Source organism: Coturnix japonica, chromosome Z (genome assembly GCF_001577835.2).
Source record: "Coturnix japonica isolate 7356 chromosome Z, Coturnix japonica 2.1, whole genome shotgun sequence".
NCBI classification, from domain to species: domain Eukaryota; kingdom Metazoa; phylum Chordata; class Aves; order Galliformes; family Phasianidae; genus Coturnix; species Coturnix japonica.
In genome coordinates this window covers 11,226,496-11,240,188 of record NC_029547.1, presented here as the reverse complement: position 1 = coordinate 11,240,188, position 13,693 = coordinate 11,226,496, and the positions used below count along the sequence as shown (strand labels likewise).

General features: G+C 35.4%; 1 protein-coding gene across 3 annotated transcripts in view; it reads left to right on the top strand.

Moving 5' to 3' along the window:
* The window catches only part of FYB1 (FYN binding protein 1), a 58,711-nt gene extending 46,188 nt beyond the window's left edge, over positions 1-12,523 (top strand). For 2 of the 3 annotated variants that reach the window (XM_015848508.2, XM_015848505.2), the window contains 10 exons: positions 209-237; positions 1,376-1,445; positions 1,970-2,110; positions 2,802-2,833; positions 3,892-3,958; positions 5,278-5,383; positions 5,686-5,848; positions 8,805-8,838; positions 9,976-10,007; positions 10,116-12,523. In XM_015848508.2, coding sequence (XP_015703994.1) covers positions 209-237; positions 1,376-1,445; positions 1,970-2,110; positions 2,802-2,833; positions 3,892-3,958; positions 5,278-5,383; positions 5,686-5,848; positions 8,805-8,838; positions 9,976-10,007; positions 10,116-10,138 — 697 coding nt within the window. In that variant the 3' untranslated portion in view covers positions 10,139-12,523. The remainder of the gene's footprint in view (positions 1-208; positions 238-1,375; positions 1,446-1,969; positions 2,111-2,801; positions 2,834-3,891; positions 3,959-5,277; positions 5,384-5,685; positions 5,849-8,804; positions 8,839-9,975; positions 10,008-10,115) is intronic. The other variant, XM_032441351.1, reaches the window with a different exon arrangement.
* The last annotated feature ends 1,170 nt before the right edge of the window (positions 12,524-13,693 follow it).

Sequence of the window (13,693 nt, the reverse complement as noted above, 5' to 3'; positions counted from 1 at the left end):
CAATAGTACGTGTAGGCCTGTGCCTCAGCTTTCGGCACATAATTTGTAGCACACAGACAGTAACACAAACAAGTACCAAAGCCTTCTGGTACTAGGTTTAGAACTAAGAACAGTTAAAGCAAGAGGTAATCATGATGTGTTGTACTGTTTGTTTGTTTGTTCAAAATTAGAGTTTTCTCTAAAACTCCTGTTGTTTTTGTTCTTCCAGTCAGAGTGGTGGTCGAAACGGAGCTGGAAGTAAGTTTCTATGCATGCTTTTGGGGGAAGTTGTTTCTGTATACTGCTTACCTTCAGATCCAGGCCTCTGCAGCTTCCAAATAATGCAGTATAATGCAGTAATTACCCATAATCGTGCTATGTATTAGCTAACTAACAACAACCGTGGTGGCCAGATTCACTTTCTTACACACCTGCATGAACTTGGAGGAAAATGAATTCATCTTCACATACTGTGAATTGGAAGCATGCTAGATTATAGACAAGATATTTTTATGAAATGGTAAATGACCTCACAAAACAGGAAAGACGTAACTAGAAAACAGATTTCATGTCAGATAAATCCATTTCTGAAACAGACAGTGATATTAACAATTGAAGTTGAATTTTTATGGCAGATTTGAAGGGTATTTCAGTTCCAGCAATAGTCTGGAGTCCTAACTGTTATATCTGCAGTAGTTCCACACTGTCAAAAACACACATTCAAATCAGTTTCCTCTTTGGTAACACATATATTTATGTAGCATTCTTTGTTGATCACAAGAGCACGGCTCATCTTCTCAGCTTAGAGTTTAGATACTAGTCATGGGAGAAGCATCCCCTGGCAGTCCTGAATGAAGCTGCTGCCAGATAAGTACAGATTTCACTAGGAGCTCTGACCAGAGGCTGGAACTGGGTATGGAAACTGAGCTAGCCCTGCACTGAGGGAGGTGGGGCTCAGAGGTCAGAGCTGTGGCCAAAATGAGGAGCTTGCATTGCACTCGCCTGTAACTCCCGTGGATGAACACAAGGTGTCATCTGCTTGAAGTGCTGGTGTGAGATCTTCAATCATCTCAAACAGAAGCACACTAAAAAAGGCATCGTGTCAAATGGGACAAAACCAACTGCTGAGACTTTCATCAAATACAGTGTAAATTCATCTGTTTTCTCTATTCATGCCCTTGTTAGTGGCAATGTCATGTTTAAGTGGCGTGCCCAACTGGGACATGTCTCAACTGCTATTTTAATAAATAGGTTCTGCAGGTTTACAGAAAAAAACCGTTTATAAGAATATTGCACAGACTTTGCACAGACATCTGACACGCTCAGGCCAGTAATTAGTACCATGTTCAGAAGCATTAAATATAAATACATTAACTTACTCTCTGATTTCTTAAAGAGATGTTCCCTCCTCCTCCTTCTGATCAAGAAATTTATGATGGAGTTGATGACACAGATGCTGCTCCTAGGTATGTTTTCATATCATTTAAATATGAAATGTTTTATTTAAATGTTTAAATTTTAGCTTTTCTTAAAATTTGACATACTAATTAAGAATAGTTGGGCTTTTCAGTAAGTGAGTTTGCATCAGGTGATAAATGAATCTAAAAAAGAAAAGGTTCTTTGGACTTTAGGAGAAGTTCCATTTTGTAACTAACATTAGTGTGTCAGCAAAAGAAGCTGCCATCTTGAAAATCACCAAGTAGACCAAATAACTCTGATATGGGAACGTCTTGGAAAAGAGCTTGCTACATAACAGCACAAAGTCAGAAATCAGGTAGAAAATATCTATAACTGTAAATGTATCTCCATGGAAGAGAGAAATACATAATAATATATTCATTATTATATACCTAAAATACATACTTGAGCATTTTAAATAGTTTTGTATCCTCACTGTGTTGACGTTAATGATAATTATGTACCTCAGAACTGGAGTTTTTGAAAGGAGTGTTACATTTTACATTGTGATAATTGCATGCATACTCCAAAGGTCTGTATCACAGGATGAAGATAAGAATGATATCTGGTCCTGGAGAATACTGAAGAAGCTAAAGATCAAAGATTGCAAAAAGAAAAGTGTACGAGAAAAAACAACCAAAGTCAATGGGGCAGAAGATAATGGAAATTTGTTGTAAGAGTCTGCTAGGAAATCACAGTGCACATTAACTAATTCTAATAAAGCACTTACTGCATGCTACTAACATGTTCTCACAGCAGCCTAGTGAATCATGCACCAAATTGCAAATCAGGGCAATATTTTTCTGCAAAAAACATTGATAACTTTTCTTCTAATCTTTACAATGTAATTATTATACTTACACGCTATATTTGTTGCATGATCCTAGTAAATAAAATGTAACAAAAAATATATATACCCTTAAAGAATGCTCAAATAGTGCATCATCTCTTCCACTCTGTTGATGCCAGATTCTTCTGTTCTCTATTTAAATGTAGGCTGTTCACCAGCAAAATGTATCTGATATAAACTGGTAAATCTAGTTCTGCCAATCCAGATTTTAGGAATATTAAATCATGGAGAAAAAGGCAAAGATTATCTTCTTCCCGGCATGCTTACTGGTTAGGTCAGGAATTAATGTTTTCACTACCATCTTTTCTCATTCACTTCTAAACTAGTTTTCAGTGGTAAAAAACACTTGGTCCTTGACAACTGATAGTGTCAGCAGGTCTTAAAAATATCTGGACACTACTTGGAGCCCTTCTGTCATAAGTGTAGTAAATGATGTGAAGGGCTGTCAATGTGATATAAATATTTAATGGTCACTTTTTTCTTATTTTTCTTTTTTCTTTCTTTTTTTTTCTAGAAGGTCTTCTTCAACAAAACAGTTTGGAAAAGGTAATTAATCGTTTATTGCTTTGTCTCTGTATTGATTATTGATCCTTTTTTTTTTTTTTTTTTTTTTCCCTGCATATATTACTCTATGTTGTGTGTTAGTCACAAAAACATATCCAAGGAAGGAAACAGAATTTCCCATTACTTACCCAGTTCTAGCAAACAAATCTGAAATGTTGTGACTGATTTGGCTACAGATGAGGAAGTACCAATACAGTGCAAGCTTCCTAGAAAACAGTTTAATGTATTTTTAAAGAAGGCAGGATGCTTCTCTTGGAGACTTCCAATTATTCTTTTCATTTAACATAAGTGTGAATAGATGAAGTTGGAAAGTAACTCCTAATGAGAGACTTCAAAAGCATAGAGAGATGCCTGCTGTTATTTTTATCGCCTGCTGTGTTGTTGTAAGAAAACATAAATATCAGCTCAGCCAGGAAATAAAGAGCAAACTCTCACAAGTTTGGGAGCTTCTGCCTGAACTGAATTCTAAACCTTTTATCTCCCACTGTGACTTTTTTAAGCCATGGATTTAATAAGTTGAATAATTGCCTTCTTTCCACAAATACTCTGGATGTGATTCAAAGTGTATTCTTGTGGTAAAAATCTTTTCCACTACTCTGACACTATGAGGTGGCCTATAAACTGGTGTACGTGTGAATCATGTCCACTTCTAGGCAATGCTACACTGACCAAAGTGCAACAGAAGTGATTAAGCGTATATTAAAATAAAATCCTAAAAATATACTTTGGTGCAACACAGTGGGAAATAGACTAATTAAAATGAAGATTAAGGGCTATTGCATTAGCCAACATGTGCTAAAACTTGTTCTAGCTTAAGAAGATTAAAATATCAGTGAATACCTATTATTATTAATAAAGAGTCTTATTCTGAAAAGGGCTGCTTATGTATGTTTTGCTCAGCAGTTTGTGCAAAACAGAGGACCCACAGTTACTACAGAAAAGGAGTGACTACAGGACACTGCAGTTTCTGGTCAACTTACCTATAATGTTCTGAACTGCAACATAGTAATGTTGAATCTGTTTTAATGATCTTGTTTCAGATTGTGGAGACAGTGTTTATGATGATGTAGATTCCTCAGACTTCCCTCCTCCACCACCTGAATTCAAGCAAGTGAAAATTACTATTCTGATTAAAACTCTTTATTATGCTCTGATATATTTTCAAAGTATTTAGTGTAAGTGGACTGTATGCTTTATGTGATGGTATCAGGTCTCGTGGTTGTCATAACCCTGCTGCTGGTAATGGCTTCCATTGCAGACTGAAACAATAATCGCATTAGAGTGCAGAATAAATAATAATGCTTTGAAATTCATCAAATGTAGCACCTGATGAACAAGAAGTAGAAGTGAATGTGTGACCTAAAGATCTTTAATTGTAGATTCTCTGCATGCAGACCTCTTCCTATTAAAATCTGGAGACTGTTAAGATAAGTACTATACTTGATCTTGGCTGCTGCAGTATTTTATGAGAATAGGAGATAGTGTTCAGTGTTATCTGTATGAAACACATCTGGAAGTCTAAAGTTCAACTTGGAAAACTTTTCTCCCTGTACTGGGAATTCACAGCTATCTCTGGAGAACAGATGTGTTGTAAGCATTTGTAGACCTGACTGCAATTTGTCACATTATGCTATTGCTGATTTCTCTCAGGTGGAATTCCACACAGATTGCATTACAGTAATCTAGTCTGAAGTATAAAAACAGGTCATGGTCCACCTTAGATCTTAATTATTTTAAACATAAACATTTGCTATCAGTGAAACAGAATGTAATTCACAGCTCTGATTTTAAATTCCAAGGTATAGCACCAGGAAAGGCAGTTGGGAAGTGAATCCTTTCCATGATCAGCATTGCAAATCAGCATATCAGGAATGTGTGTGTGTGTAGGTGGGGGCAGGGGAGAGGGTGTAAGAACTTGAAATGTAATGTAGATTCCCTTGAGCAGCAAAATCTCATGATGGATGCAAGGGATTAATTCATTTACAAGGACAAAGATGCCTCAGTGACCTCCACAGTGGGGCATGTGTTATTAATTCTACTACCCTAAGATACCTAGACTTCACAAAAATCATTAAAGGGATGAGTATTGCTTATGCAAACTATTTTGGTAGATGAAAAGTTCTCACAGATGCGGTAGCTAGAAGCATAGAAATATTCTCCATGTTCACTGCTGTAATAGAAATAGTAACATATCTTCCATAACTAGGAAGGAAGGAAGGGAGGAAAGGAGGAAGGAAGGAAGGACAGTCTCAGCTTTTAACTTCAGTAATCAAATCTGCACTGTACTGCCCAAGTTACTCTTCTAGAGTAAGGGAAATGTTCTAAAGACACATGGAGGGAAATGCAGTTTCTCTAGAACTGCCACAGAGGTTGTCAGTACCTTAGAAGTGTTATTAATTTTGTTTCATTATAACCTCTTGTTTAAGTTTATCAAAATCTGTGAGTCTTGCAAAAGGCAAATCAGATGAAAAGAATCCACAGAAGCTTAAAATGATGGAAAGAGAAGAGAAAGAGTTCAGAAAAAAATTCAAGGTAAGTTTTCTTCACATTAAAATATAAAAACTAAAATATTAATGTAGTATTCTCTAATGTGTTTCTTCTACTTTGTAAACCATCAGTTAGTTTTCCCTTAACAGGTAAAGTGCTACTACTTGTAAGAACGGTGATGTAAACATTTGCAAGTGCATAGACATTTATTTGCCTAACTTTCAAAAACCTAGTAATAAATGAGAATATATTGGTATTAATATGCATGATAATAAGCTCTACATCAATGACTTCTTTAAAAAAATAAAAAATAAAAAAACTGACGTCTTTTTATTTTATTTTTACAGTTTGAAGGTGAAATCAAGGTTCTTTACTCTACCACCACTGTCCAGGACTTGTCCCAAAGAAAGTGGGGATCTAAAGACTTGCAGATTAAGCCAGGAGAGCCTCTTGAAGTTATACAAAGTACAGATGATACCAAGGTGCTGTGCAGGAATGAAGAAGGAAAATGTAAGTTTTAACAACTAGCTGAAGTACGGAATGCATGTGCTATAAATTAAATGGCCTGAGAATATATAACTTGAATCAGGACATTAAAAAAATACCTATTTCCTGCCATACTAGAGCAGAGCATGTTAGTCTTTGTCTGGTGGTTGACAAGAAATATACTTCGGTTATCTCATTATTTTTACTTACAGTAGGTCCTCAAGAGTATTAAGTGTATAAGACCGTAGAAAACATAGAACTTTAATAGTCAAGAGATGAAATCATGAGAGAGAACACTTTGCATCAGCTACGATAAGCAGATGTTTTTACTACTTCCATCTTCCTCCATTTTCTAAAAAGCCTGTAGCACTGATAACCCACTAAACCAGGTAAAATAGGAAAATCCTTGCTGCACCCCTTGGAACTGTTGCCCACTGATTTCAGCCAAGGGAAGATTGATGATGGTATTCTTGCTCTGGATTCTCAGAGCTGGAATTTAATCTCTTCAGCAGGCAGGGAGGGAAAACTGCTGAGGAGTCTTCCCCTGCCGGGCCCCAACTGATCCAAGGCATATGTCCTTGTTGGCATTCCTGCCTGTTTTGGGAGCTGCACAAGGCCTTTCAGTGTTTCTTTGAAACCCTTGGAGAGAGTATGCATTGGCAGAAGTTTTAGCTTTTTTTTTTTGGAGAAATCTGGACCATCTACTCTTGGTTTCAGTTTCTTCATGCACTTACTTTACAATGCTTTTCAATTCTCCTTGTAGTAATTTCACAGAGTAGACAATGTTAAAAGTGGCAACATCCTTCCTCTCACCTTTACCTTTTACTGTTAGCCTATGTAGATGACAGTCCAAAGCCTTATGCTTCTGAAGAAGATTTGGTCACTTTCTATTTCTTTCCCCTCTGTACTCCTCTGTTACAATCTGGAGTATAGCCTTCTCCCTGGCAGGCCGACAGGAAGAATATCTTGCATAACAACACATGTGTTTTTCAAAATATGGATTGCTTTGGTGCAGCTACTTCCCCAAGTGGGGCTGTCAATGCCACATTTTTTGAAGTGAGATAATAGCAAAGTGGAAATTAGTTCACGTTGTCTGTTTCCCTCACATAATCTTCAAAGCTTTTCAGATAGTGACAGAAGATAGTGCTTTCCTATGCATAAAAGAGCAAAACAAATAAAAATATCCTCTATAAAAGCTTCTGTAAAGATTTCTGTCAATTTTCACATTAGTTAGTAAAATTTGAGTCCTACTTTGTGGAGTTGTGGTTATTTGCGATAGTTGGAGTGTCCTTATATCTTAATAGTACAGTTTTACATTTTGAAGCCCAGGTTGACTGAAAATTAACATTTATAGATGTTTTCGTTACTTCTTCCATGTGGTCCTCAACATACAGAGACCCTCCACAGCTTAGTGCCTGTACAGTTGAAAAATACACAGGTGACTGAAACTACACAGCACTGGGTTCTTTGAAATGTGGCAGATTCCATGCAATTTAACATTTTTAATAGGCAAAAGTTTTAGCAGAACTGATGTAAATATCACATCTTCACAACAGTGAAGGTATAAATACAGGAAGGTTAAGCAACTATTTCCTCTTACATAGCTGCAGTCTAGTCTGAAATTTATTTAACTGTTGTTTGGTTTTCTTAGCAAGAAAAATTTGAATCATTTTCTCAAAGGATATCTGTAATGATTATAAGTTTCAGATACCATTCAAAATAAGGAAACTCATAACTTCCTTAATTGTAGAGTATGCATTGTGGATCAGTGATTAATTTTAAAGTGTTTTTGAACTCACAAAGGCTTTAGCTAGCACAGAATCTTATACAGAGAGCTATTAAGGTTATTTTTCACTCTATGTGTACTCCCACAACTGATAAGTAGTAAATGGAAGAAGCTAAAGCAGATTAGTGCAAAATGAAATATTACTATGTGAAAATAATGCATTTCAGGCAAACTTCAGCTCTAGCTCAAGACAGTTTTCCTGATCAATTCAGTGTTTTTACTGTATTAAGGCTGTCAAAGAAGAAACTGCCAATTTGTACTACTCTGTATAATATTGGCAATTAAATAGCATATTCCTGGGGGAAAAGTATTACATATTTGAATTTATAGAATATCTAATTATTTTTATGTTGAAATACACTAAGTTGAGTTATATAAGTGTTTCTCTATGGAGAAAAGTTGTGTACAAGAATTAATGATTATTATTTGCAGTACTATTTGGGATAATAACCTTGCCAGTAAAGAAGTGGATCTTGTAACAGGGATTTCATAGATGGAAATTTCACTTAGAATAAAGTAGGTAATGATTCTTTATCTGGACATTCCCATACATTTTTGGAATAAAAAAAGAAATACTTTCATGCATCAGAACATTTAATATGAAGGAGGAAATTTTGTCTTTGAGTAAAAGAGTAAGACCTGAAGATTCATTTACACTGACTTGCAGGATCACCACCAGATATACTAGCAGAAAACTGATACTTTTGTACCAAGTATTTCAGTTGATGTCTTTTACCAAAGACGATGAATAGTATTTTTCCAGGACGTTAAGTATGTGAAAGAAGAATTTGTGTGGTTTTATCAGGTTTCAGTAGCAATGTAACAAAAGAATAGGTTAAATCACTACTGTAGAGCTTTTCTAAGTTATTTTCAGATTTTTACACAAAGACTTTTTATCAATTTGATACAGTGAAAACATTCTTAACAGCCACAGTTAATACTTTTTATCTGGTGTATATATCTTATAAGACATTTTGTCCCTGTAGGAGATCAATGTCATACTAAACAAGTAGATAAGAACAATTAAACAATTAAAACTAAGATGAGTACATATCCAGTATACACTGTAATACACAGTATGTCTTCCTATCCAAAATAATTAACAGAAATTGGCATTTCAAAAGTGACAGAAAGCGATCAAATATTACGCCTGTTTAAATTTAACTTAAATATCTGTGTATTTCAATTTTACAGATGGCTATGTTCTGAGAAGCAATTTAGTTGAGAAGTAAGTGCAAAATCATCATTTTGAAACATTTATTTTAATGCTATGCTTTGTTCTGAACTGTTTGTTAAATAAATGTGAAATTTGATTATTTCAATGCGTCATCCCAGTGCTATAAATCGAGATACATTTATGGAGTTTTGATTTCTCAAGAATTAGTCACATACATCTCAGCTGGAAATTGTCCAAGACCTCATTCCTTGCTGCTTAACCATACATTCTGGTTTCAACCATGAAAAACTGCATGAATTAAGTATTATCAGGACTACAATCTATTAATAAAACCAACATTAATGTAATTAAATGCACTGATGCCAATTCCAAATGTTTAACTAAAATGGACCAATTTGTCATAAAGCTTATTTTTATTTCAGTCTTTTTGGGATGGAGCAGAATTGGCTCCGTGTTGCTGAGAATAATTTTGTGGTTCTAATCCAAAATCTTCGTCATACGGAGCCTCTCTATTTCCTTCAATGTGCTTTGTGTTAGATCTCTAAATATTAAATCAGATGTCAATTTTAGAATTCAGGCCTGCAAACACTTACACTTGGGCTTAGCTTACACATATAAATAGCCTTATTGGCTCCCAAGGCAACTGTTCAAGTGTCTGAGTGACATATTTTGAAAATTCCTTCTCAGAGAACAATTATCATACATAGAAGTTACGTAAATTCATTATCCAAAAATCTGCTTTTCCAAAATCATTACCACATATCCAAATACAGAAACAAATAAGCATTTTAGCTCTGTACTGATTTATTATTATTATTATTTTTAATTATCTTTCATAATTTTGATTCAAAAAAACTCATTCGGTCTTTCATTCTTAATGGAAATGTTACTATGAACTTGTTAGAACTGCTATTTTAAAACCTATTTTAAAAAATCCTTTAACAGAACAAGCCTTTTGCTTTAGAAACTAAATACAGCTTTGCCCTTCGCTGAAACTCTTCTGTCTATGCCTTCTTGCTCTGTGCTGTTTTGTTACAATACGGGTAGCACTTTCCTAACCAGAAAATGAACTATAGGACAGTGTGTCTGAACCACAGTGCTACAGCATTTTGTATCTGTAGGCAGATAGTAATATGGATGCTTCAATTTGAAATACATTTTTTTTTCTCTTTTATTTTTAACTTACAGCGATGGAGAGATTTATGATGACGTTGCTGAAGGTATGTTGAGCATTCCAATCATTATAATAATATATTAAATTGCAGTTAATTTTATCCTTGAGTCAAAGTTCTAAATGCTGATCTTTCTGCATTCTATTTCCATTTCAGATTGCATCTATGATAATGACTAATGCAGAATTCTGTGAGAGTAAGAGTTTCATTGAAGACCAAAATCTATACTGGACTTCTACTAGTCAAGCAAGAGAAGTCATTAAATATGATTATAAGTTAATTGCTTATGCTCTTCTAAATGCACAATATTTGGTTTGCATATTTTATAATTTCAGGGTTTTGTCCTCAGTTACTTTTTAACATATTTGTATTGCCTTTTATGAGAGCAATTCAAATATGGAGAATATGATCTGAAACTAAAGTTACCATCTTCCACCTCCATTATACAGTGTTGGCAATCCACATAAAAACAATTCTTTAACTAGCTATGCCCAAAGAGGCCAACTCAGGTCTACAAAGGATACAAAGGACAACAAACCCTGTGAACAAGTGTTACTCTAGCTCCATTTTACCAAACTCCAGGGACTGCCACTCTGGGTATGACAGCATCCTGAAAAGATGCTTCCTTTGGGGATAACAGCCTGTTGTGAAAACAGGAAATCAAGGTGGGCATCAGAGTATGAGTTGCTCACCTGCTTTTCCAACTGCAAACGTGTTAGCTACACTGACATGTACAGCCATGTGCTTTCATTGCTAAAATTTCCTTATCTGTGTTGTGCCAGTGATAGATTACCAATTTCTAAAATTGCCTTTATTTTGTAAGCACTTTTTGGCTATCATAACATTAATAGTAAAACATTAAAAATAAGTTATGTTACATACCACACTCTGAGATATAAGCCGTCTGATTTACAGTGTAGTGTTGCTTTGAACATCTTTAGAATGCTTAGGTTAAGATTTAATTTCATAGTAGTTTAAATATATATTGCTGTCTCTATAATATCTTAGACATTAAAGTGGACGTACAAGCTTCTAAATGGGTTGGAAATAATTTCTCAATTTTAAAACTATATTTATTGATGCTATCTTTATCTTCTAGCTTTTTTTTTTTTTTTTTTTTTTTTTTTTTTACATTGGGCTTGTTGGAATAAGGGTATATAAATTAGATATTTCCATGCTGATCCATTGTGGAGACAGTATTTATTCCTAAAGAGGCCCTGAAAATCAGTGGTGCTTTCATCAGAGTGAGCGGATAGCAAAACAATTTAAAATGGATGCGTGAACCATAATAAGCACTTTGGACTTGCTTGTGTATCGGAACTCACTGGAAATCCAAAGCTTACAGTGAACTTCCAATAAAGAGAGTGATCATGTACAGAAAACGGAATCTATTTATACTGCATGATGCTTTTGCTGTTTTGCAAGATAATAAAAAAAATTATCAGAACCAGTATAGCTAGATCAGAAAGTCCTCCTTGATAATCAAGTCTCCACTAATCCTCAGGAGCAGAAATGATACTACTATTCAGAACAGTGCAATGCAGCAAGCTGGTAAGTTAGGCATAAAGAAAAACATTTTGGCTCTGTTCAAGTCAGAAATTTGGACTCAACTTCAGTCCTGAGTTCTCAGTTTCAGAGCTGAGATTTCATCTTACACAAGTGCCTTTTGCTGATAAGTCTATCTCTAAGTAAGAAGAATGCTATGATAGCAAACATGACATAAATTGTAGGAATAATATCTATATTTAAAATCACTGATAATACACAGAAAATCTGTAAGCAACCCTGAGTTTCCAGTTCTATATTTACTGTTAAAATCAGCATCCAGACATGCAAGCACCAGTTTTTAGTGTAAACATCAGCACCTGCACCCAAATTTAAAACATGACCTTTTAAATTAAATACAATGAATGTGTCTTAGCTGCAGGTGGTTATTTTTTCTGGGGATTTCTATTGGGTACATGCGCTGGGAAGGCAATGTGACAAGGAACTGGAGCAAATTCCTGTTTCAAACTTCAGACGTTCAGAAATACATGACCCCTTGCCAGTTAAAAATAGGATAAATATTTTCTTGCTTTACATAGTTAATTAAAATAAAGAGTTTGTGTTAAATTTCAAAGTACATATGCCTAATCTTGTTTTGGTTTCAAATAACTGTAGAACTCAGTGTATTGCAGTAGGATCAACAAAAGAACTTTCCTTCTGTATGTACTTTATCTTGCATTAAAGAACCTTGGAAGCACACAAACCTCTTTTGTTCCCCTGCACAGAAGTGAACTTTCTTCTTTGTAAGATCTGTTGGCTATGCATTTGAACAGCTTTACCATTTTCATAACTTCGATGTGATGTAGGTACTGTGTTTCGTTGTTGACTCTCTACTGATCTTACAGTGCAGTAGATCATTGAAAGAAATAATAATAAGATACTTAAAGCAAAAAAAAAAAAAAAAAAGCGTTCTTTGATATATAGTGTGATCGGCACAGGGCGTTGAAGTGTGGTCATAAGGGATTATACACTGAAAACACAATAAATTTTTCATTACTTTACCAATGCCATTAGCTGGATACAGTTTGTTTTGGTTTTTTTTTGTTGTTTTGTTTTGTTTTGTTTTGTTTTCCTCCTGAACAAATGTGTGCTTTCTCCCAAGAAATGTGGGCACACTATCTTCTGCCAAACCAGAACAGCAGTAGCTGAAAAATAACTTCTGGAAATTATCGCTGGGCAGTAGACAGAATGAAAATAAACTTTATTATTGCTGCAATGGAAGCACAGCTACAATGTGACATTTGTTTGTCAGTAATTGCTATTCAGAAAGTGATATGTAAGCAGAAAGGCTTCCAGACAGGAAAATCTACTACTTAGTCTATTTAATAAAGGCTATATTTTAAGGCTTTCTCACCAGTAATTTGTTACAGTATCTTCTAAAATTCATAAAGAAACAAAAGGAAAACTATTCTCTCTCTAGATATTTTTTCCCTCTCCAAACTCTGCCTATAATCCTGGAGTATTTGGTTGTGCCTACTAAAACATTCAGCACAGAAAACACCAAAATATTGACAAAAAAGCAAAAAAGCAAAAAAAGCAGGTTTCAGCATGAACACTGCAACTGAGTTAAATAGCACTGCTTTCCATCCCAGTTGTACCTCCATGGTGTTCTGGTAAACAAGCTAAGCAAAACAAAAAGCAGGGTGTTTTTTTCCCTCTGATTCAGCAGCTTTGGAGCATTTTCCCTGCTTCTACTGCAGGCTTTTCCCTGGGCTGCAGGAATGCAGCTGATCTCCTGAGCATTCCTGCCTAAGAGGTTTATATTTTCGATCCTCATAATTGCAGATCCCCTGTCTACTCCTCCCTCGGTGGTAACAAAACCCTCCTCTATGTGTGATCCTCTTACATAATCCGCCTCAGCAGCAAAGATGGGCTCTTTGGGGAGGGGAAGGAAATGCACTGCAGAAGCCCAAATTCAGCGGGTTAAGGATGAAGCACCACATTGCTTTACAGCTGAAATAGGTGTGTGTATGCATCTCTGTGTACGTATTTTGTGTCAAGTAAGTCAACTTTTGAGAAAAAATGATGGATCCATTAAAGGAGACTTCTGACCACCAGCCACAGATATTCCTACAAGAAAAAGCTTCCACACACAGCCTCACCACAGAGTGAAGCACCCGACCTCAAGGAAAAATGAGTTTGCATTTGTACAGCCCCAGTCCTGCCCACCCCTGTGTGCAGCCAATAGT